This window comes from Haliotis rubra, unplaced genomic scaffold, assembly GCF_003918875.1.
Source record: "Haliotis rubra isolate DU_JTF1 unplaced genomic scaffold, ASM391887v1 Scf874, whole genome shotgun sequence".
Taxonomy (NCBI): domain Eukaryota; kingdom Metazoa; phylum Mollusca; class Gastropoda; order Lepetellida; family Haliotidae; genus Haliotis; species Haliotis rubra.
In genome coordinates, this window is record NW_025767606.1 from 206,958 (window position 1) to 233,134 (window position 26,177).

At 39.0% G+C, this 26,177-nt stretch overlaps 1 protein-coding gene across 1 annotated transcript; it reads right to left on the bottom strand.

Annotated features, from left to right (window-relative positions):
* Nucleotides 1–4,518: 4,518 nt before the first annotated feature.
* On the bottom strand, nucleotides 4,519–24,899 carry LOC124263245 (cubilin-like). Its single transcript, XM_046697837.1, has 26 exons — nucleotides 24,751–24,899; nucleotides 23,621–23,703; nucleotides 23,069–23,193; nucleotides 22,334–22,483; nucleotides 21,413–21,488; nucleotides 20,898–21,037; nucleotides 20,436–20,573; nucleotides 20,043–20,124; nucleotides 18,723–18,847; nucleotides 17,611–17,766; nucleotides 17,120–17,216; nucleotides 16,012–16,136; nucleotides 15,624–15,776; nucleotides 13,509–13,593; nucleotides 12,274–12,389; nucleotides 11,643–11,792; nucleotides 10,900–10,981; nucleotides 10,527–10,645; nucleotides 9,704–9,859; nucleotides 9,361–9,439; nucleotides 7,990–8,108; nucleotides 7,316–7,471; nucleotides 6,928–7,006; nucleotides 6,128–6,252; nucleotides 5,680–5,838; nucleotides 4,519–5,102 (listed from the first exon to the last, which is right to left on the bottom strand). The coding sequence occupies exons 6-26, from the start codon at nucleotides 20,965–20,967 to the stop codon at nucleotides 4,888–4,890; spliced, it is 2,586 nt and encodes an 861-aa protein (XP_046553793.1). The 5' UTR covers nucleotides 20,968–21,037; nucleotides 21,413–21,488; nucleotides 22,334–22,483; nucleotides 23,069–23,193; nucleotides 23,621–23,703; nucleotides 24,751–24,899; the 3' UTR covers nucleotides 4,519–4,887.
* Nucleotides 24,900–26,177: the final 1,278 nt, after the last annotated feature.

Consider the following 26,177-nt stretch of genomic DNA (forward strand, 5'->3'; position numbering starts at 1 on the left):
TTATTTATTCATAACAACTGACCTCAATATGTCTGTGAAGGTTTGATCGTGTAGAAGTTAAAACCGGTGTGCAGAATCTATTGATTCTCTGTCAATATTAGCATGTCATTAGTCCTCACTTTGAACAATAGTTTTGTTTGTTGTTTAACGCCTAATTCAGCAATATTCCAGCTATATGGCGGCTGTCTGTAAAAATCTAGTCTGGACCAGGCACCCCAATGATCAACCGCATGAGCATCGATCTACTCAAATAGGATACGATGACAGACAGACAGACAGACACACCATATGTATAATTATTAAAAGAATGATACATACAAAATATACAGTAAAGTTGTAATGCACGAATATCACTCCAATGGAGTTATGAGAGATATATATGATATATCACAGAGCAATATAAAAGAATTCAAGTTGATAAAATAAAGTTGAACATAAAATAATACACTTACATACATATAGCAAAAAAAGGATATGCAACATTAAAAATGAGATTATTGATATATAAATTGCTGGCGTCGTAAAAGGATTCTAAAGCAGTTTTTGGCACATACTTTTATAGTTCTTCGGTGCTTAATAGGAGTGATAACTTCTTAGGTTCCGATAAGAGGGTAAAATAAGGTAGAAAATAATTTGCTGCACATTCAATAAAACATGCTCTTCAGATTCAACGTTATCTGGGCAGTGGAAACATCTTCTTTCTGCGAGTTCGATTCATTCAAAACGTCCTGTTTCTATACGCAGAGGCACTGTACCCGTCCTGAACAAAGCGAGGGCACGTTTGTGAGACTTTGACATAGGTGATGAAACGTAGGCTTCTGTTTGGAATAAAGATTTATTGATTCTGTAATGCCTGAGTTTATTTTTTTCCCGCTCCTCTTTTAGCGTTCTCCCGTTGTAGTGAATTTCCCCATGTTCTTATAAAAGTTTCGTACTCTTTTACAGTGATAGTGTTGTTTAAAAGAGCATCTTTGGTTATTCCCAGTGTATCAATTCGCCGGTAGAAAGCTGGGTGCCACGTCTTGTTTCTGTTTCGTGCATGATTTTCCGAGTTAAAAGCATATTTTAATCATATATACGTCCTTGGTCATGCTCTTTATTTTTCTTCAGTAACGACTCAAACATATACCTTGTCGCACACTCACAGGGCTCCATCCCATTTCGCCGATGACTGCTTCATTAGGTGCATGTTTTCCTAGACCAAGGTAAAATCTCATAGCAGGGTTTTGTATTGCGTTGATAGAAGAATAGTCCGTTGTTCCGTAGATTGAAATTCCATACGAAATAACTGGCGATACTGATGCATCTTATAGTTTGGTAAAAGTTTTAAAACTGACGTTTCCTAGTGTCTTACACTTAGATATGACGAGACCTAGAGCACGACCAGCAGCGGCTGCCGCGTGACGAGCTGTAACCTTACAGTCCAGGGCCCAGTTTTACAAAGCTCTCGTAAGCCTAAGATCTCGTAACTTTTCTCGTAGCATTCGTACCTCCCATACTGAAACATAGGAGGTACGAATGCTACGAGAAAAGTAAAGAGATCTTAGGCTTACGAGAGCTTTGTGAAACGGGGTCCAGGTGTTCCGTTATAGTAAGCCTCAAGTAACGGTACTGGCCCACTGTACACAAAATCATCTCTCCGCACGTGAAGCTGTGTTCAGAAACTAGAGCGCTAGCTTGCCGAAAGTGAACAACTTGAGATTTTGTACCATTTATGTTAATGTCATTTCTATCACACCAGCAAGGTAGCTCACTGAACATTGACTGTAGATCCTCTTCGTTTTCCGCTAACAACACAACATCATCTGCATATGATAAAATACCAATTAGTTAATCTCCCATTTTCACGCCTCTACCTTGACCCCTGGTACACATGGCTAGTTCATTTATAAACGTATTAAACAATAGAGGCGATAACACCCAACCTTGCTTGAGGCCACACCGCATAGTAAACCAGTCTGTAGTTAAGTGGTTTATCCGCACACAGCAATTCACAGAACGATAGATCCCTCTCAATGCACCGGTTATCCGTGAACTGACTCCAAAGTTTTCTAATTTGTTAAAAAGTAGATCACGCCCTATGTGATTATAGGCTTTTTGAAAGTCAATAAATGCCACAAAGGGTGGCTGTTTGTTGGCCTTTCTTGACTCTATAATGTTGGTAACTGTAGAGAGTTGATCTGTGGTTGTGCGTCCCATCCTGAATCCGTTTTGCTCGTCAGCTAATAGGTTATTCTCTTCACACCATCTTGACAAACGATTGTTTAAAACTAAACAGGAGATATAGCAATACCTCTATAGATGAGGTGTCACGACGATCACAGTTAAAACTCTTCACAATAGGTTGTATAACCACTTTTGACCAGCATTCACCATATTTAAAACATATATTAAAGGCTTTATGGAAGAACAATATACTCCTCACCAAAAAATAAGCAACAAGTATTTCCATTGCTATATCTTTATCAATCTCGATGGCGATTTTTGCCGACATGATACTGAAAGGTAAATATTCAAAGAATACATAACCTTTAGTGACTGTCAAATTGATTTATCAGATAACATTGACAACGTCACCCGAACACAACCACCCTCAGAAAAAACATGCAAAATGTGTGGCATGAATGTGCTTCACTCTTCACACATGCACCCTGATCCGTGTAAAACTACCTGTAATCATTCCTCTGGTACAACAAGCGGGTCCTAACTTTATTTTTATGGATGTTAATTCTAGTCCGTGGATGATAATGCCTGAGAAAGAGTTGTTAACGATGTTGCTTAGATCAACAACATCACACATATGGACTGGCATGCAAGGTTACTTGATCTGAATCCCCTCGAACATGTTTGGGACATTATTGGAAGTCGTGTTTACGGTCCCCATGTTCACCCCCAGACCTTGAGCAGGCGTTACAGAGAGAATGGTAGAACATTCCACAACAGCAGCTTTAAAGGCTTTTTTGGTCAATGCAAATGAAGCTTCCATTTGTGCTCATGGTGGTCATTCGCGTTACTGAACACCTTAATGTTAATATTTTGCTCCATCAATGCAGCACATTTTGCACGACTGTTTCACAGGTACATGCTTTTTATTATTTGTAAGTTTATTATTGCTCAATACCATTTCATTTCATTTTGTGAATAGAGTGTAGATATGTTTCCCCTTCCTATTGCATCATTCCATGATTTGCAATTTCAATAAATGAAAAGCGAATGAGACTAAAGATTTGCGTTGCTTAACTTTTTGTGAGGAGTATATGCTGGTTTTATTTCTCAGCACCTATGACTGTAGCTTTTCCTGTCTTGGTTTTGAAGATGGCCATTTGTATATCTTCAACGGTGATAGGTTGGTCCAGTGGATCATTGTCCGAATTCACTGTCATATCTCGAGTACTTCCAGATAAGAGATGTCAGGATTAAGTAAAGTGTTGAAATGTTCCACGTATGTGCACCTATGTACCCCCTCACTCACTGTTCACCGGTGTGTGTGTGTGTGTGTGTGTGTGTGTGTGTGTGTGTGTGTGTGTGTGTGTGTGTGTGTGTGTGTGTGTGTGTGTGTGTGTGTGATGACAGGAAACTATGGACCAGGTGCACCGACCCAAAATGTTGACCAATCCAACAAATCCAAAACTTGGCTGCACGACATCAGTGGTGTCCATAGACCCATCCTATATGTTTTTTCCAAATGAGTCCCGATTCACTTTTATCGATAGGCGTGGCCATGGCCGTATGTGACGAGGTAGAACGTCAAGCCATTTGGATCTGTTCAGGTTTTGGGTGCAATCAGTTTGTCTGTGTGAACCACGCTTATTATTGTGCAGCGATGAAAACGGTGAACTCACTTACTCGCAATGTTTTGCAAGAAATGGCTAGTACTATAGGGACAATATACTGACAAACTTTGTTGTCCCGTTGCGAGACGTCTTGTTTTTCAGGACGGCTCACCATGCACGAATCGTAAATATTCATGTCCACAAGGTCCATAGCATGTCACATCGGGCACCATGCCTGTTCTACAATGAACAAGTTTGGGACATGATAGGAAGACGTGGATCATAGACCAACGACCATGTTGGCTCGCATGAATTCTGGCGGTATTACGCACCACTAATCCCAAACCGTCAGCTATGACATTTCCCATCTTACCGTTGTCGGTGCCGGTCACTTCTACTGTCATACTTTACAACCGGTTTCCATGTGTTCCGAATACCTTTAGTAATATCATACAACTATCTTCTACCAGAAACATATCTCTCACAATTTTGAAATATCAATTAATATTTGAGTGGTCATTTTGAAGCATTACTATTAATGACAGCAAATTAAAATGCATTTAACTCCTTTATTTAATTGTCTTCAATACAACGTTTCTGTTACAAATACCAAATGTGATATGCACTGAAAGAATAGAGAATTTGTAATCCAAGTGAGCTTTATCTTCGTTTAATGACACAATTTGTTAATAAATGAGAAACATTGTAACTGATAGTAGTCCAAAGTAAGAACAAAGTTGAACGATTTAATGCACATGTTTAATTCATTCTTAATTGTTATCATAGCACATGTCCGCTTAAGATATATAGAGAAAGGCACATTTGTTGTGTCAAACACATTGCCTTAAGGGTTGCACACATTATGTTATATCAGCCTAAACTCCATAGCTCGAGAAATGTTCCGTGCAGTGGGCGTTCTCACTGTTACAAAGACATGATATACATAAATAAACAAAGAAATGTCTTTCTTTTTTGTACATATCTACGTTGTTTTCCTTTGGAGGTAAAGAGATATTCGTATGTAAGCCAGAGCTGACACTTACATGATCGTATGATTATCAGTTTGAAAACGTTGGGAACTGTAGGCTTGTGATTCGGGTTCGCCTTTTCGACGTTAATACTTTGTCATTTGGGCAGATGTGGTAGTTGCCTGGGAGACAAAAGGAGTGTATCGTCTCCTGTTGGCTCGTAGTGCCAGGGCCATTATGAAAACGATGAAGAAGATTCCACCTACGGTCCCTCCGGCAATGGGCCCGGCATCGTAGTCGTCGTCGTCGTCAGTATCGAAGTTAATATTCGGAATATTCGGAATATTCGGAATATCTGGAACTATACAAATTATCATATCGTCATCATAAATCTACACATGTATGAACATGTGAGTATATCATGTCCAAAACGAAAGTGTGAACCTCTCAATTGATATCATGATTAAGTATTTGCGTAGAGTTGCTTGGTTGGTTTGTTGTTTAACGCCGCACTCAGCAATATTCCAGCTATATGTCGGCGATCTGTAAATAACCGAGTCTGGACCAGACATTCCAGTGGTCAACAGCATGAACATCGAACAACGCAATTAGGATATGATGACATGTGCCAACCACGTCGGAGCGCCTGACCACCCGATATCGTTAATCGCCTCTAACGACGAGCATGGGTTACTGAAGATCAATTCTAACCCGGATCTTCACGGGTAAGTATATGGTATGACAATACGAGTTCGAGTTCCAACTGAGGACACAACATGTCGCCTCTTACGACAAGTATGGGTTGCTGAAGACCAATCTTCACGGGTTATTTGTAACTGTGTCACTCGTATATATTGTAATCATAACATTGAGGCTATTTTCTTAACATTGATTGTAAGCTCAACAATGCAGAGTCCAGAATACATTTCAGTACTTACCGATGTCTTGGAACGAGGATTTGTAAGACATGCTAAAACCTGAACCAGTTGTGGAACCATCGGATTTAAATTTGATGTACATGTACTGTCCGCTGCTGGACAATGTGGGAACACTGTAGCCACAATATCTTCCAAGTGATGGGGCTATGTCACTTGACCCTGGGGGATAACATAGGGGCATGATATTTCAATTGAAGAATAAATGTTCAACACATAATACATTTGAAACTGCAGATGTTGAACTGAACGCCTAAGCTTTACGATATATAACTGTAAGTGATAATAATTTATAAAATGTTATTATTCATTCGGATTTCTCTAGGTAAGAAGATTTATGGGGTTTGTTTTGTCTTTCATGTAAGTGAGTTTCTGAACACGTGTGTGCTCGTATAATTTTTTGGTACGTCCGTAAACGCGTATATATTTTGCTCAGGAACATTTCACTCACCATCAAATACCTCAAAGTAGTCGTATATACAGCCGGCACTCTGTTCTAAATCCGATACAATGACATCAAGAGTGACTATGTAATTTGAATCCATAGTGTTAATTGTCCAGGAGCAGTCGGCGTTACTGAAAGAAATTACAGCACTACATCAAAGCAGGACACACAAATTTGCTATTTACATCATAACGATCCCAATCGCAGTTATTATTATGTCCCGAGTTTAAAACAAAAACCAACAAAACCATTTCCCTATTCTTACTTTTTAGAACGTTAAGACCAGAAAAAAACACCCAAACAGATTCCATGGAATGGAAACTAAAATGGACGTCACAGAAAGTTATTTTCAACGATCCCGACAATGTCATAAGCATGTTGGTTAGAAATTGATCTTCAGCAACCCATGCTTGTCGTAAGAGGCGACTTACGGGATCGGGTGGTCAGGCACGCTGACCTGGTTGACACATGTCATCGTATCCCAATTGCGTAGATCGATGTTCATGATGCCAGTCACTGGAATGTCTGATCCAGACGCGATTATTTACAGACCATATAGCTGGAATATTGTTTTGTGAGGCATTAAGCAACCCACAAACAAGCAAAAAGTGTTTTCATAGTTTTAATGCATAGATGACGTCACTTCAATGATAGAAATGCAATGAACGATGCGTGCACCTGACCATCCGGTCCCGTTAGGTGCCTCGTACGACAAGTATAGGTCGCTGAAGGCCAATTCTAACCCGGATCTTTACAACACAAATAGACAGACAGAGAAACTATCAGCTGTCAAAAGGGATACTCACTTTGGATAATCAGATGGGTAGTTTGGTGAGTTTAGGTAACTGAGCGCTGATGAAGCCAGGAGAACGCTGGCACCACATGCTGAAAATAGTTTTACGTTGTCATTAATAATATAGAAACTGATGTGTTTCGAGAGACCATGACACGTAACTGGCGAACTTTATATCTAAGATTTTCACAACGGTGCCAACCGTTTGACATCTAGGTTGCGCTTCACGCCTGTTCAGATTCGGCAATACTGAATAATCTCATCAACATTCAAATGGGAATTTTTAAATGTAAGTCAGAACTTCTTCTGCGTTATCATCGTCTCGATCCTGTTCCTGTTGATATGTTTTTCCCATAATCAATTTCGCAGTTAGAACTATGGGGAGTAGTGGAGCTACTCACATGTGAAGTCCCCTCCTATATACGAGAGTTTGAAGCCTCTGTACGTGTTTGAAGTGTCTGAGGAGAACTTGATAGTGACGCTGCTTCCCGTGCTGACGTAGGTCCCGGTAGTGGTTCCGCAGATTGCCCCAAGGATGTTTGAATATAATGCCGGACCTAAAGAGAACATGTGTTTGATCCTGTACCAAATCCAATAACGATGGACAAAATAGATAGTAGTTTCTGTGTTTGTTTGGGTTTTTCTGGGTTTTTTGTTGTTGTTGTTTTTGTTTGTGTTTTGTTTTTTGTTTGTTTGTTGGTTGGTTGGTTTGTTGTTGTTGTTGTTTTTGTGTGTGTGAGGGGTGGGGGCGGGTATACAGTGAGTATGCATCCAGATATTGTGGACATATCCTAAATCTAGGTATAAATGAGATAAACTACATCTTTGGAGAGTACTGAATCATTATTTATGCGAACATTTTCGGATTATTCAGACCACACATAATGTTGACTTTCGTACTATATGTTATAGAACATAGATGTCTCAAAACAATATTAACGCAAGACAATTGGTCTTTACATCAGTTGCTGGAACATAATGTGACCAATTTTTCTTCAGCTTAAAATCCTTGCACTATTTTTTCAGAATTAATGATGCTTTACTTTACATTTGGCATTACTGCCATGTAACTTACCATCATAAACTGTGACTTTGTCATAAGAACAATCAGAGCTGGACTCCAAGTGTAAGTCAAGGAAGTTGATCTTGATGTTTGTTAGAACGGTAGTTATGGTCCATGTGCAGTACATATTGCTGTTGATATGAACAGAGTAATTTGAAAAAGCTGTGTCATTTATTGAATTTATATTTAGTTAGGCTGCAAATAAATTCAATACCGAACAATTAGTTTCATTTTAAAACAACACCGTATGCACATGTGGACTTCGAGTGTGGGAGGATTCAGCGGGCATCCCTCTATGGTGTAAAAGAACGTAGGCACGCCTGACAAAAGATGGTGACAATGAGGATAGGATTTCAAAAAGGAAAAAAATAGAAATCACAGGTGGCAATGTCCAAAAACTACATATGCATTGTAATTATGTAAAACTTTAACTTGACATCCACAATTATTCAGCCATATCACATACCAGTATATCTGTTTTGAACCAATTCCCATTTAGAAAACAATAATTTTACCTTCACTTAAGTAATTAAAAGTACTTGTGGAGATGAGGACAGCATGGCTCTACCGTAGGACTGACTGACTGAGTTTGGTTTTACGCCGCTTTTAGCAATATTCCAGCAACATCACGGCGGGGGACACCAGAAATGGGCTTCACACATTGTACCGGGTCTTCGGCGTGACGAGCCAACGCTTTAACCCTTAGGCTACCCCACCGCCCCCTCTACCGTCGGAATACAATTGAATGTATTTTTCTCAATATTACATATAAATGGACAAAAGTATGTTTTAACATTTGGAGAATAACTGATGCAATATTACATAACACAGAGATGTTTTAACTACATCTGTTATTCATAATAAATTACGTTTTGGAGTCTCAGTCGGTATTGTTTACCCACCTCGACTGTATAAAGATGTATATAAGTTGATAACCATCAGCTGTTTCAATCAGATGTCCTCGTATAATGTGGTTGTATATAATAAGTTTAAACCTTTACAGACCAGTAAAGTATTTTTCAATAAAGTGGTAGATTGCATATCTTAAACAAACATTTGATGTAACTTCGGTTTGTTTCAACGTAGTCAAAGACGACGCACAACTAGTTGACAAGATACTACTGTTATGCTTCTGCTATGACAACGCTCAATGTTTAATTACGTCGGAAGAGCAATTGAGTGACCAAAGATATTGTGTCCAGGAGATTTTTTAAGTGGAAATATCAAGACTCTAAAAACACTTAAATTGTATAATTTTTTTGATAAATCTGGCATAACCACACGTCATTCAGGAAACACTTTAACTGCATATTGGCCAAGCATACATATGACGGCTTTAGATACAGAAATTCTGAAAGAAACATCTTCATGCTCTCAACTCACTTTAAGTAATCAGAGGGGTAGTTTGGTGACGTCAAGAAGTTCGTTGTCGTATGGGCCACAAGACTTCTGTCGTCACACTCTGCAAATATAGAGTACATACAGATACTTCGATGTATTAGGTCACATAATGCTATAATATCTGCTACATTTATAAACTTTGAACATACGATTACTACCTTGAGGCACTTATGTTTTCTAAAGGTGTTTTTTCTAAACTAAGAACAAACAGTTTAGAAAATCCTCATGCGTTTGGAATCTCCTTTTAGGCGGGAGTCTTTAGGGCAAGGCTATAAGCTCAAAGATTTATATAAATGTATCAATTGTTCATTTGTAAATTACGCACGGCTCTGCGCTACTCCACTATAAGTGAGTCGGAATCCTTTTCCTGATGTAGAGCCATCTGAGTGGAACTTAACGACGGCAGATGAACCTGAACTGAAGTAAGTTGAAGTCTGGGACCCACACAGTGTCGCAAGTGTAGACGAGATTGAGCTGGAACCTAAACAGCAAATAGGTTCAGAGGTTACGTGTACAACGTAAATTTACTAGGCGTGGAGACGTAGACTTTTCATTCCTTACAAATTCGTTGCGGTAACCCAAGAAAAGAAGTAAAACAATTGTCAAAATTGGACTGTGCCCAAATCACATTGGTTGTAAATCGTAAGTTAGTATTATGAATTTTGCTTTCTTTTGGATTTGATCAACGCTTTTCAGAACAACTCAGCCAAAGGTTTCACTGCACTCTGTTGAACCATATGTTATTCGTAGTTAGGAAATCACGATCATTGCGTCATTGGGGCTGACTGAATGTGCAATGAATATGTTATGGAATGATAAAGTCAGTGTTATTTTACCAAAGTGAAATGTCAATTATGGACTTTATAAAATCAACACAATCGTTTTTCTACAATGTCTTATTATCAGAGATAGTATCATGACAGGTGTGACGTGACCAATATTTTCCACATAAAACCACACGTTATGGACGACAGGCAGTCGTATCATATTCAAGAGACAATGAAGTAAGAAAATAACGCCAGAACTGTCCTACGCTTGATGAATCTATATCAGTTCCAGTATTTACCATCCCTTATAACACTGATAGAGATGACATAACTAAATGAATTTCTTATGATTATATAAAATATATCAGTACAATCACCTACCATCAATAATTCTGAGGTAGTCATAATCGCAGTTGGTATGGGACTCAATGTCGAGGCTGGTGATACTAATCTTTATGTGTGAATGGACCGTTGTGATGATCCATGCACAGTCTAAGTTGCTAAAAAGAAACAAGCGGATTGTTTAATACGTCCCCCACCTCAACTTCAACCTAAAATTGTGTAAGTTGTACCTGTATCACTTGGAAGGTTCTATTGGCCCAAAAGCGATGGAACTGGTCGTTTGTTTTCAACTGCATTGTAGCCATGAATATGTTTCATCTCGCCTCAAACATTATAAAGATATATCTGACCATTTGAAAAATATAATGTATGACGATGGAATATCCATTTAACCACAAGTGCATGCACCTACTTTCGGTAGCTGATAGGGTACCCAGGCGACGTTAACACCTTGTCCGTGGAAAGAGCGGTCAGTTGTCCACCGCATGACGCTTCTGGATGTGAAGATGGACGATATGATTAAGTAATTAACACTGCAGGCCTTTACCATAGTCATAGTTGTTGCTGTCTCACGAAGAGAAAAATAGTAACGCAGAAGAAAAAGGAGATCACAATCGACAAACCCTTCATATTTGGATGGTGTGTAGTCGGGGACTGTCCTTGAACATGCTTGAAAACAGTCAAGCTTTAGAATGGGAAAAACGAAATTAAGATATTCATTGACTCTCGATGAATATGTAAAACTAATACATTATCTTGTTTTGCAGCTGTCCATACATAGTTCCCCACCACACACACACACACCACACCACAACCGACAGAATATCAAGTTGTCTGAGTTTACAGTTATAGAACCAGGGCACATAACAGTTTCGACTAGACCAGAATAAATATATGCTTTTGTTGTTGTTGTTGTTGTTGTTGCTTTTCTTATAACATTAATGGATACCATATCACAAAACACGTGCTGGTTGTTAGGACCTCCCAATATATATAAAAGTTATGTTGTGTCCTACAGACCTTTTCTACCTCCAGGGGTGAGGAAAACACATGTCTTTGATATTATAATATGATATCTTTTACAGGAGTAACAAGAGGTAGTGCTGGTTCTATGTATTGCTAAAGGTATTCTTTGATTCAAAGCGAATTACTTACGATTTGTGGCTTTGTAAGAGAGTTGAAAGCCCTGCCTCGTTGTCGAGCCATCTGAATGGAACTTAATGGTGGCAATTGAGCCCGTATTGATGACCACGTTTGTATGTTGTCCGCACAACTTCTGAAGTACGAAGGAATCTGTTCCGGGCCCTGATAATGTATATACAATGAATCTACCGTTATGTCTGTGCAGCTGTACGTTGTTCTGAGTGAATGTAGTTTTACGCCGCTTTTAGCAATATTCCAGCAGCATCACGGCGGGGAGACACCAGAAATGGGTTTCACTCATTGTACCAATGTGGGGAATCGATCCCGGGCCCTCGAGGTGACGAGCGAACGCTTTAAAATCTAGGCTACCCCAACGCCCTATTGCACGTTGTAAACCAACAGCAGTGAACAACTTGTACTAATGTAATGTGTGTCATCACCCACTTCGTACGGTTGAAACATCATTGAAACGTATAACAATCACCGCTTCGTTAGATTCCATTTATAGTGACTATTTTAAGAAGTTCGCATATTCTCTTTTAACGGGTTACGCGTTAGTGTCGTCATTCATTTCATATTTCTGAGGCCATGAGCGATGTTGAGAGTAACTAATATGGCATCAATCATAAGTTTCATTTCTTACCAGTAGTGATTGCGAGGTAGTCATATATACAATTATCAGATTGCTCAAGGTCGAAGGTGATGATTTCAATCACGATGCCATTCGAACTTGTAATGGTCCACGCACAGTCCATATAGCTGTTGACAAATTTTAAAGGGTTAATTATCCAAATGTATCTCGCCTAGTACAACGTTGTCCATCGGATAACGCTATTTCACAATTGCATAATTATTATAATGAGACAAATCCACACCCTTAAGCATGTTGATGCGCTACGTCATTACCACAGTCAATGAAACCGTGTGCATTCGATTTTTATTCTTCATATATCGGGAACAGCTATCTGAGGCGTTAGAAGGTTAAAAATCACTTAACCATCTCATTTTACCCACTGTAAGAACCAGAGTTGCGTGCCGAAAAAGACGCCCATTACGCTGTATTATTCGTTCCGTGACCTACAAGATGACTCGTACCCCTACCGTCCGCCATTATTGCCAATAATCGTGGCAAACCAATCAATTCGCGCGTAGTAAAACGCATTTCGAAGCATGAAAATGGCGGTACCGTTGAAATTTGAAACTTCGCTAAACTATGCAAAGCACAATTCAAACATAAAGTTTGAGTTCAACTCAGGATCAGCAACTTTCAACACTGAGACATATTTACAAAGGGAATGAATGTGTTGCTTTTTTGCCCACGGAATATATGATATTCTATAAGAGTAGCCATGTTTGGAATTCAGAGTTATCTTTCCTTGGTAGTATTACTAGTAGTACTGTAAACTGTTTTCTTCTTTGAGAGGCATTTAGAAGTTGGAGCAGTAAGGCAGGATAACAATATATATGGATGAACAACTTCTTTTTTGCTGTGAGAGCGGCGTTTCGGTGTAGGGTCTAACACCGTTATCAAGCAAATGATGAAAGCATAAGGATGAAGGAGCAATATACAAGTTGGCGCAGATGTTTGTACAGTACAGTGGGGATTAGGAAGCCTGTCTAAGCCGTTTGCGCTTAGACAGGGCCCAGTCGTAAACATGGCCACGAGAGGGGTAGAGGACGCCACCCGGCTTGCCGGAATGACACGAGTAGTTACGAACGTACGCTGTATATGCTTCATTGAGAGCATGCCCGGAACTGGTATCATGTCTTAACAACTGCCACAACACTCCACAATAGGCACTGATATAGTGTTCATAAAATTATCATTATTTGTACTTGAATGGTTTATTAGAACAATCACTAAATGAAAACACTTACTTTTGATAATCAAGTGGATATCCGGGTGATGTTAAATACTGGATCTGATTGGAAGCGGAACGGCGATCCCCACATGTCAATGAAGCTGCAGATACAAATGGGATGCAAACTGATGGTCAAATATATACCCATAGTCACGCACTACAAATCGCTATTAAGTTTACGAAACGAGCGACCATACCGTCATCAGCTTGCACCTTAACTCCACCAGGAAAACGTCAAGTACGCAACACAGTCTAGCCAGAGCTAACAGCTACATGATATTGCCCTAATTTGATTCGTCGCTACTACAAACAGCAATCAACCATCATTTCAGCAAGATTTGACTTCTCGTACACGTCGAACCACCTCCACTGCAGCATACCGAGACACAGCGGCAGGCATCATAATAACTGAGCTTTTGTAATGGAACAGTATTAATATACCTGAAGTACAACCAAGACATATCGAAAAAAGTTTAACATTCCAAATTTATGCCCATCAGAGGTATCTCCCTTGTAACGCGTTTTACAGTTGTCCGTTCAGTTTAACGTCGAATTATGTCATTTAAAGGAGAAAGTTATTTTGGGGAGATGCTAGCCTCACCAATGCTCTTAACATGCGGTTCAGGGATGTTTCACCGAACGAAATAACTTTCCAATGCATTCTTTCAATGATATTAGCAAACTGCCCTTAAACAATGGTATCGTCACAGATAAAAACATTAAGTCGCATCTGTGGTGGCACATGTATATCAGGAAAATTGTCCACTGTTAAATCATTTCCTTACGGAACCGCCATTGCAAAATGTATGTCAAGACTGATTGCTGATCAACACGAATCTATTAATCTTTTATCTGTTAAATCTACAATCATACCATCTTTTCATGAAAAAAAATGCAAGCATGGAGTTACTTGTGTCAAGTTTGATACGCTCAATGAAATACAATGTTTGGAATATTAAAACAACTCGCATTTCTGTTCGATGCGAATCGTAATCTTATTTTATTTTAATTCGAACTGCAAGAATTTGGGCAGTGATCAGAGTACTCGTGCATGCGAACAATTTGCATAAGAATCACCATATCCCTTAGAACACAATGATAAACACCGTATAAGAGATCAATGCCAATGAAACGAATATCTTTAAACCAAAATACATTTAGGTCTTCTACTTTGTTATATACTTTTTGATTTACATTAAATTAGGGGGGGGGGGGGGTGTGGGGGGGGGTGTGTTCTATTCGAATCCCGGAGTTTTCGGTATTTCTGATAACTCCTTGATCCGAAGTGCTGCAATAATGAATACTGAGATAAATCGTTTATAATCACTTACTTAAGGGTACAAAGCAGCTCTTGTTTGGGACTAGTTCAGAGTTGAACGATTCATCAAACGAAACATATGTAGCAAAAAAAAGCCTCCAACAAGAAGGGTCAACTCACGATTATTAAATTATAGATACAAAAAATAATATTTTTTTACTAAAGTAAGATAATGTTACTCCCTAAGAACGATAACAAATGCAATTGAGATACTTTGAAAAGATTAATGAAATAAAACAAATAACTCAAATTGAAGCCGGGTTTACACAATGCTAGGTTATAGCTCATTATGAGCGCATGTTGACTCGGGTCTTGGAGCTCAAACGCCATGCTTGGAAAGAGCGATCAAGGGGAATTAACTCGTACGTGACGACGCATGCTGTTCATTTATATCTCAATATACCACAGTGTCTGGCGCCATCTGTTGGCGGAGTGGTAAGGGGAGATAACCGAGAAATGTTTCCCCAAATTGATGCGGACGCCTCTGTTCAGTTAAGTATGAAGAGGAATTGATTGCACAGCCCATGTTATCAAAACATGAGTGGGACACGATCGTAAATATACACTCCTTGCAAAAAATGTTCCATATCTCTGAGGGGTAAGAATGTTATACAGAGAGGTACTAGATTTCCTTGTCAGCTCACTGCATAACCGGTTTTGCTTTCTCCATTCTAATATGTGTATGTCAACGTGAGAACAAAAACATGTTTTTGAACAGGTACATGTACGATATTAATGGCTATTGTATGCTGAAATGTCTTGGTACTTGGTGCTTACATTTTTCCTGGAGGTACAGAATATAGGTTCTCCTACCTGATGTTGCGGTGTACTTGAGATTGAAGCCTTTCTTGGTAACGGAAATGTCGCTTTTGAACACCACTGTCATAGACTGTCCTGTACTCTGAACTGTCGGTACCGCGTTTCCACACCACTTTTTCAACATCATTGAACTTCTGCTTCCAACACCTAGCAGCAATGAAAGGACATATCACGCAATAGTTTGCACACACGGTGAGGTTGCATGTATGTTTAATATACAAAGCAGAATGCATTTATTTGTACCCGCAAACCTGCTATGAAGACCAGAGGCTAGTTTCTTGCATAGAACACACCCGCTGGACCAAACCCAGTGAGGGAATCAACAATAAGTCAAAACCGAAATCACTGCATCATACAGCTGAACAGGCTATTGTATACCCACCATCGTAAACTGTCACGGAATCGTATGAGCATCCAGCTTCATTCTCAAGTTGGGAAGACAATGCCACTAGTCTGACCATCATGGTTGGCGAGAATGCTGTCAACGTCCAAATACACAATGCATTGCTGAAACAGAGCATGACTGGTGTAAACTAAGTAAATCAATTATATAAATTGAGTAACAAGGAAGGAGAGCTCTCACAGCAATAAAGAAGTTGTGCATCTATATATTGTTATCCTTCCTTACTGCCCCAACGTCTAAATGCCTCTCAAAGTAGTTAACTTGAGTAACCACATTCGCTCCTACAAAACCAATGTCGTTACAAAAGGCCGCAGTTAAGATCATCCCAGTTGTGTCTCGGAGTACAATCGCGTGATGGATAGATACGATAGTGAATGAAAGCATCAGTTTGTCAGAATCAGGAAACAAAAACAAAGCCTTTGTTTAAGCCACCTCTGGTGTCCGAGCCATGCTACCATATGGAGACTCTTGTGATATTATGAGGCAAAGGTTATCTGCATGAAACAGTGTACATTCTACAGACTGACTAACTGACTTTGGTTTTTACGCCGCTTTTAGCAATATTCCCGCAACATCACGGCGGGGGACACCAGAAATGGGCTTCACACATTGTGCCCATGTGGGGATTCGAACCCGGGTCTTCGGCGTGAGGAGCCAACGCTTTAACCATTAGGCTACCCCACCGCCCCGTACATTCTACAGAAGCATTCTACAGAAATAATAAGGGTGGCATAGACAGTAGCCATAACTGAACATCATGTACGATTGTTTTGGTTGATATGAGATTACGCCCCGTTTAGCAATGCATCAGCAATTTCCTGTCTGGGAGCACCAGATTGTACGTTTGACACATTTTATCCATGTAGGGAATCGAACAGGACCTTCTGCGTGACCAGCGAACGCTTTAACTAATTGGCTCCCCAACTGTCTCACTATTAGATGTGAAAATTACAAATTTGCCATACTTGTGTAGCTTGTGTTGAGCACGAACGCATTTTCCCTACCGATATTGCAGCTTGACCATTAAGATATTAACAAAATTAGCGTCACTCATAAGAACAGTGTTTTCAATAACTCCTCTACTTACTTTGGATAGCTAGAGGGATATGCTGGTGACTGAATGTAGTGGGGAGATGTGTGGGCTATGAGAGTTCGGCTACCGCACTGGCTTGATGTTGGAATCGCTGAAACCAAAATAATGTATTATTTCGTGATGGACAAACAGACGAACATGCATGGGTAATACCCGATATCAGTAATGGTGTCAGTTTTACATTTAAAGAACGATATACATGTATATATGCAGAATCACAGCATAGCTTTTGTATATGTACTATTACCACTGACAAGTGGATATATATAATGGTAGATATTGCTACATATAAAATGGAATCAGAAGTTTTAACCAGGTTTTGAAATGAGCACAGACATTGACATAATCGCAATGTCAGACATGAAAATGTCGAAAGCCTTTAGAGCAAGTTCTCAAGAACAAAAGGCAATAACGTGCAAATAAGAATCAAAACAATCTTTATATCCATGGGTACCAGCTCAAGACATTGGTTGGTGACCCTTTACCTGGAGCAGTGACTGTCTTGTATCTAATTCGGAAGCCCTTATCAGCAGCGTCATCATCCGTCTTAAATTCAACCGTAAGGCCCATGCCAGTTGATCTGTACGTTGACGTCATATTGCCACAAACCGTTCCCAGTTTCCTTGCCTTTTGGTTCGACCCTGTGCAATATATGATAGATTTTATTGTAAATTGCTTATTGCGAGTGACACCGGTAGGACAGCACACGGTCGCCTTTTCATGAACACCTTGTGATAGGGATTCATAAATATATACATGGAACTGAACTTAGCACCCCATAATATATTCAATAATGGTCATGTAGCTATCCATGATGGCGGTATGTCAGTAATGCCATTGTTTGGTCGCCAATTTCGGGAAATGTAAAACCAGGGTTCAGTTTACAAAGGTTTGCCAAAAAGCAGTACACACACATACGAAAAATGCTACATATCATGAAAAGCAATATCTCTGCCTGGCCGTTCAAGGGTATACACAAAGGAGATCTATAAGTTTTGACAATGGAATCTTGACCAGACAATCCTTTGGCACGATGGCACTTACTGGTTTTGTAGTAACTAACAATGAAATGAATTTTGAACCATACAGCTTAAAAGTGAGACATTCGGGTGCTTACAGGTAAAGAACAACAATTAAACGGACCTTTATCAATGTTTTTGGCAATAGCATGCGTGGTGAACTTGTATAACATACATATTGATGTTTCGCCTAAGCTGAAACCTGGATAGGCGAACAAGCCTTGAGGCTTATATAAACGCCGCTCCTGTACATTATTACAGTAGCTGAATACATAAATTAAATAATTTAACAACAAAACAATAATACTGAGCAAAAATATCACATATATGATTGAATAATGAATATGTTCGTTATGGTGTTGGTTATGCCAACGAAATAAACTGCCGCAGAAAATCAAATTATATATAATTTGACGTACATTGAGTATATATGTACTGGTGATAATCAATGGAAGCAGTTACTAGTACTTTTAGATATGAAACTGGTTTTGAGAATATTACTATTAGTTGAGTTATTCAATGCGCCGTTCCATATAAAATAGTTTTAACATCGTATAACATACAATGTCCGACCATACCTGAATATATAGTCAGTGAGTCATTGCACTGTGGGTAGACTCCCTCAATGCTTGAATCGACTACGTCAACTTCAACATTGCCCATGAGGAAATATTCGTACATCAGCCACACACAATCCAAGTCACTGAAAATATAAAGAGGGTTATATTACGCGAAGTTTACGTGAGTGAGTGAGTGAGTGAGTTAATATTTAACGTCACATCGGCAATATCTCAGCCATATCATGACGAAAACAATACATACGATATAAAGAGAAAACATTTTGAAGATTAAAACCTGTCGACGATGGACAGTAAAAATACTAGAGAAACACAGATATGAATAAAACTAGCGAGCACAGCTAAAACATTTCAATTAAAAAGGACAATACAGTATAAAACACGGGCTATAGATCGCCAACAACTGAAGGTAGATCACCATACTAGGAACCATAGGGACTTACATTACTGTTGCTACCTGCATGGATCCTAGTTGGATTTACACCATCCCTTCAGCCGCTGGCGATTGTAGGAAAATTTAGCCGGCAGTTAAAAGAACAAAGATACTACGTTTAAAATATGGTAAATTTACATTTTACTTTGAAAGTTTTGGGACTTACGTACCCTAGCGAAGTTTACGACCGTACCCATGAACTATACACTTCAAAACTAAGGTAAACTCAAGTCCAGGCTTATAAAGATCAGACTAGCTATTCTCGAAACGTTCGTAGCTCTAAGAACTTCTTAAGCCCATTCTTAACACATTGGCTACGATCAAAGTTAAGAATTCTTAGGGCTACGAATGTTTCGAGAATAAGGGCCCAGGGCGTTTGGTATACGACCGCAGTCCTGTCGCAGCTGTGTCGCGTCCTTGTCGCGTCCATGTAGAAATACCATGTTATCGCCCTCAGATCACAACACAACACGATAAGACACGTCGCGAACAAGAATATCTCAGCTGAATAATGCTGATACTTGAGTCTGGTGAATATTTAGTATCCAATCATTGAATTGCGACGCAGGTACAGATATACAGATATGTCAGCCCCCTTGTTGTTACAGGGTTAAATCGACTAGTATGTTGTAATGTTCATTCGTGTTGTGTGTATATGACATATCACGTATGTACACTTCAGTAATGATACGGATACGAAGGAGATTAATGTCTTCATGGACTGATGTCTTCAGAAACAAATGTGAACTACAGAAACATAATAGATATAATACGATATCACACATGCTAATCACGGTCAGTACAGACATGTGAATTATGTCAGTTATGAGACGACGCCATGAAAAACCATATTAATTTGATTAACGTTGATTTTGTTTTGGACATACTTAGAGTATTCATCCGGGTATCCAGGAGACACGATGTACAATGGGGAGTTGGTGGGCATCATTGTCAAATTGCAGACACCAGCTGAAAACAACACACATATACAGTTAAATGATATTCCTCAGTCAAGCGCCATGATAATGTAACTGAAAAATATTTACAATCAATTACAACTATTAATGCATTCTTTTGTTGATCAGTCATTGTTGGATATGAAAATGTGAGATTCTCATATGCCTTAAAATCTATTGAAATGTTTGATTCCTGTGTTCAAGGAATTACATCTGGATGTGTCCTTAAATGTCTCATTGCGACCACTTAAGCTTTATCATTACAGTGTTTAGCATAAATTTATCCATGCTGATTTCTATTAAGATACTTTGTGTGATGCTCACCTTCAACTGTCTTGTAATGGAATGTAAAACCGTTCCCAACAACAGAGCCATCAGTCTTGAAATCGATCCGTAATTGATCTTTAGAACTTTGGAACGTAGGTGTAGAATGTCCACAGAAGGATCCGAGGAACTGGTTCCCTGTAGGAAATAAACGAGGTTACCGATTGAAACAACCTTTTAATGAGCTATATCTTGCTATAGCTTTATATATGATATCATATAGAATATTGTGCATACAACTTTATCATCATGTAAAACTTTCATTCTTTTCAGCTGCACTTGTTGGTTGGAATTGTGATTCTTAATGTAGCATCTAAGTGCAGTAGACACCAGTAATGAAGATCACAATTTCGTAGAATTTTTGGCGACACGAGTGAGTTTGTTGGTAGGTCAAACAAATTATGGTTGTCTTTAATGAAATATTCACGGACAAGTCAGGAACATTGTCCTCGATTTACTTACCATCCCCTTCGTGATCATTGAAAACAGCCACAGAATCGGAGACACACTTGTCTGTGGACTGCACCCTCATGGAGTCGAATACCACTACTATGGTATCAGTCGGATTTTTCGCAGTGAACAGCCAGGTGCAGTTCAGATTACTGTAACACAACATCATTTATGTGCATCAACCTGACTGTTACCGGTAGGCATACGCATCTTGTCGACTCAATACATACTGGACACAGCATGTAACACTGAAACCGTTCTGTTTAGATATACTGGTTAAAGAGACACTGCCAATTCTTGTAATATCACCAGTGAAGATCTGGAGTAGAATTGCTCTTCAGCAACCCATGCTTATCGTAAGAGGCGACTAACGGAATAAGGTGATCAGGCTCGCTGAATCGGTTGACACATGTCATCGTATCCCAAATGCGTGGATCTATGCTCATGATGTCAATCATTGGATTGTCTGATCCAGTCTCGGTTGTTTTACAGACCCCCGTGTAAATCATATTGTAAAATGTACTTACTTGAAGTACTGAAAAGGATGCCCAGGTGAGTGAAAGATTGCCTTGTCAGGTGTTGCAATAAACGACCCTCCACATTCTGGGAAGATTATAGAATATGCAATATATCAAATCATGTCACGTTAACAACTGAATCATAGTAGCAACATAGAATCAAATATTGTACATTGCATAACGAAATACAGATTTGTTACGATTAGCTTTGGATGTCGGAAACATATTTTTACTGATGCGACAGTTACAGCTTGGCTTCGAAACATGTACCTTCTCATCGGACCCTATGACCTATAACCACACAAGTTCACCCAAGCCTTACGGTTACATAGCTAAATGAAATATGCGAGTGCCTATTGAAATAACTAAAGTTGACGTACACTTGACCGTTGAAAATATATTCTTGAGATGAGTAGGAATGTTGAGTTTATGAGTCCGATATATGTCGCTGGTAGGCTTCCTTTTAGGGGAGGTTTTAGCAGAATTCTTTTGTGGTTAGGAAAAGGGTTCTGTCATTATTATCCCCCGCTACGAAGTGGGAGGCAGATATAGCTTCCGTCCTTCCATCCGTCCGAGATGATGGGGACAGATTTTCTCAAAAACCGTTATAGAGAGGGAAGCCAAATTTGACATGTGCTTTCAAGTCATGAATTCCTTGATAGCCTTCGAAAACGGAAACCGTGTTACAATTTTACAGATTTATGGTCTTTGTCATGCGTTTTTTTATTTAGTGCACGTTATCCCACGATTTTCTAAGTAACCGTTATAGATAGAGAAACCAAATGTGGTATGTGTTTTCAGGACTTGAAGTGTCGAAGTTAAAAAAAGGAACCAAATAACAGTAGAACACTGTGGAGGGGGATAATGATGACCATTTCTTCTTGTTTCATCTGAGGCTGCATTCTAAAGAAATAATATATCACTACATACTTGGTGTTTCATAGAACTGCAGATGGAATCCCCTCAACTGGTGATCGTTGTCAGTCTTGAACAAGATGTAGATGGCACCGCCAGAACTGAAGACTGTAGTGCGGTCATGTCCACAGATTCGCCCAAGGGAGCGGTCTGTCGAGTTTGGCCCTGCAACACGGAAACATCAATCTCCGTTTGAAAACCAATATACAGATTCACAGTTAGCAGGGCAATGCCAGCCAAGGTTTATGATGACCATACCTACATGTTCATTTGTACTTAGTATTGTTTGAGCCTACACACGTGTCATTACACAAAGGAAATATTGATATCTTGTACTGGCGCATTGAATGAGCTGGGTTTAACATAAGATATATACCGTTTTCGTATAACCAAAAGATCTGTCAGACTGCGATCACAACCTAGGATGCATATGTTATCATAAGACCGGCAGTATTTGCTGGCATTTGAAAGATCCCCATGTTCCTACCAATGTCATATCTTAACTTAACGGGAAAGGATTTACTTTTGTAGGTAGGTAAACACAATTTTAGATCCTCAAAATAGAAACATGAACAAACAAATTATCAAGTTGCATCACTAAGGCCTCACCTGGATCAATATTATCTGCAAATGAGGCAATACTTTTGAGCGATCATCACCAATTTTACGATTAATGTTATTAAAGCTCCATTTACTTTTGAATACAGATAAGCAAGCATTGCTAACTCGAGGTAGTATGTGCGCTCTTACCATCGTAAAAGGACAGACTATCATAAACGCAGTTTTTCGATGTTTCGATCGCAGAATCCAGAACTCTCACGATGACTGTATTCTGTTTGTTACTGGCTTCGATCCTCCACCAGCAAGTCAGATTGCTGTGATAATGAGAAAGAATTGTTTTAAGGCATATCTACGTGATACACAAATTCCATTCCCACACCGTCACTTACAATCATTGTAACTGCGCACGGTTGACACGGAGTACACGTGAATAAATATCATAAAATGTAATGTACAAAAGTTTAAAAGGATTGAATTGGGCACGACACCAGTTAACAAACATGAAACAAATATGAACATGTTCCGTAAATGTTCTGTTCAGATAATCCTCTTTAGGGATAGCCTGGTGGTTAAACCGTTAGCTCGCCGCGCCGAAGGCCAGTCTTCGATTCCCATGTTTGAAGCCACCGCCGTGATATTGCTGTATTATTGCTGAAAACGATGTAAAGCCATGCCCACTCTCACACTCAATTTTACCGATATTGTCCACAGACGAGTCGCTTTAAGGTGCTATAGACTTACGTCGGATAGTTTTTTAGTTGGATATCCTGGGGAAGTGAGGTTAGATGGGGTCCCTCGTGCAATCAACTCCACATTGCATGATTCTGAAAGAAAACGGAAAATGCTGATAAGTTTGCATGACAATATATCCCTGTTTAATACGTCTTTTCAACCGTTTTTCAGCTGTGTTATGACCTGTAAATTTAGGAACTACGCCCAAGACACAGTGACGTTTAAGACTGAGACCATGAGAAAGAGTATAGATAATAGAACGAGGATTATTATCGGTGTGAATATGAGATTCAAACTAGCGACAAGCGGATCCTGACAATACTAGGTAATGCAGTTAAGTCAACATAGCTGCCTTTAGGCAGACAGGTTTGGTGAGTTTTGAAGACATCAACATGTCCATACAGCAGGTAAACCATTTGCAACGTCCTCTCCGCACAGTCCTTTTACACACTGTGTATGTAATCATTGACAATAATTTGCTAATGAATCAATTCTTTAACTCGTTTTTCACAGTGTTGCTTCTTTTCGTGTACACGTTTCCATACTAAACTGATCTAATCTAAATTTAAATGAAAGAGCTTTTTCTAGAAATAACAAAATCCTCCGGTTAAATTTGGAACTATAAAGATGAATTTATTATATATTGCAAAGTGTTTTCAAATGTTTATCAGTATGGTAATTAAAAACACTGGTTACATGAATATAGGGGCACGCCCTCAGGTTTACACAGAGCCATACATATGACGCCTAGACAGAAAGAAGTGTCAATAGACCGTAGATCATCCTCCCCTTCAATGAATACTTGAAAAATACCGACTTACTGAATAGTAATGTATTGGCGTTTTATATCAAACATAAGTAATCGTAAAAAGATAAGCATGAAAAAAATAATAAAGAGAATAGGTATACCTGAAACACGCCCCTTTTCAACGGAAAAATATCCTGAATGTGTAGAACATGACCTCTCTGTGACCAGTTTCTATTCGTAAATACTGATGAATTTATGAACACTATTGAATTTGACAGGTCAATGTTAAATTTTTTGAAAACACAATGGTTACTTGAAAAGTACAGAGCCATCATTCCCATAACTAGCAAGTACAAAATGTTGTGACAATGTATAACAAAAGAATGTCTACCTGTTATAGCAAACAGCGCCACAGAGACAACCACGGCCGAGAGAAATTCGCGAACGTTCATCCCTTTGTGAAACTGTATCCTCCTCTGAACCAACTGGCTGAAGGTCCTATATTAATATGTATATTAGATCTCATTGCGAAACCGTACTGATATATGACACAGTATCTCGTGATTTGTTATCATCAACCTATGAACCACCCATCGGCTTCATCATAAACAATGCAGTGCATGAAATCAGATTGCACCCTATCAATAACATTAGTTGCAAAAGAACGTATATAATACGACAATGATAGGCGGATATGTGAGGTGTCAATTTAGTATGCGTTTTTATTATGCATTACGTTTATTGAAATGACGATGCCACCAACCCGTATTATAGATTTACACATACATACAGACTAATCTGTTCATAATATTATAATACTAATATTTAAGTATTAAACACAATTCTTGCACACATTTCAACTATTAAAAATACATCGTAATATGTAAGATAATAGTGTGCAAAAATTTGCACAAAGCAGCATGTACATTTTCCGGTAAGATGGAGATATACCTTACTATGATGATGTGATTTCGTGCTTTCTAAAATAGAAAAAAATGAGTATTCAGATTCTTAAATAGGCATTACGTGACACAATGGACATAACACATCTTCAGTTGGGGTATTCAGTTTGAGCATTGTCATTTAGCTCTATACATCCTTAGCTTCAAGCTGTAAGGAAGAAAGGTAAGGTCATGACAAGGTCATTGTCAAGTGCGCACTTTTGTTTGGGAAGGAAGGTATATTTTGTTCGGTTTTACGGCAGTTGTGCAAGGGCAAATGTGCCTTTTGTTTTCTTTATATTTTTCATAACAATATTCTGAAGACAATTATTATAAGAATTGTGAAATAACGCAACGACAACCTTCTTCCATCCCTACTCATCTGTTACGAAGTTAAAGACAGGTAACTGCATATACATGTATTTCAGTGGATGTCTCCACCTCATGAGGGTTTGATTGCTGCACCGAAATAGTGAATGGCTGAGAATGTTGTATTTAACAACAGCCATATGACGACACTCTGTGTGTTGAGAATGGAGCTGAACCCTGTATTTGATGTGGCGAGGCAACGTTTCACCACTAGACTAACCCACCTATCCATGTACCGAATGATCGCGGACAACCTCGAACACTGATGAGTCCATAATAACGTACGTAGTTGCAGCTATCACTAATGCCTCTGACGTTCCGTGTATTAATAATTCACAACAGGTCAGCTCAGTGATACCCTGATAAGATGTCGGCGTAGATCCACATATCTATCCAAAACTGTTCGCAAATGTGTTTACATCTAGTATCTACTGACATGGAAATGAACTGGTAAAATATGAGACATTAGACAATGAATGCTTGACAGATGTTTAACCAAACTATTTAA

Coding starts and splice junctions, on each gene's coding strand:
- LOC124263245 (XM_046697837.1), bottom strand. CDS start 20,967: ATGAGGGTGCAGTCCACAGACAAGTGTGTCTCCGATTCTGTGGCTGTT. Junction 20,574..20,897: donor CAATGATCACGAAGGGGATG/GTAAGTAAATCG, acceptor TATTTCCTACAG/GGAACCAGTTCCTCGGATCC. Junction 12,390..13,508: donor TATCCACTTGATTATCAAAA/GTAAGTGTTTTC, acceptor ATTTGTCAACAG/CTATATGGACTGTGCGTGGA.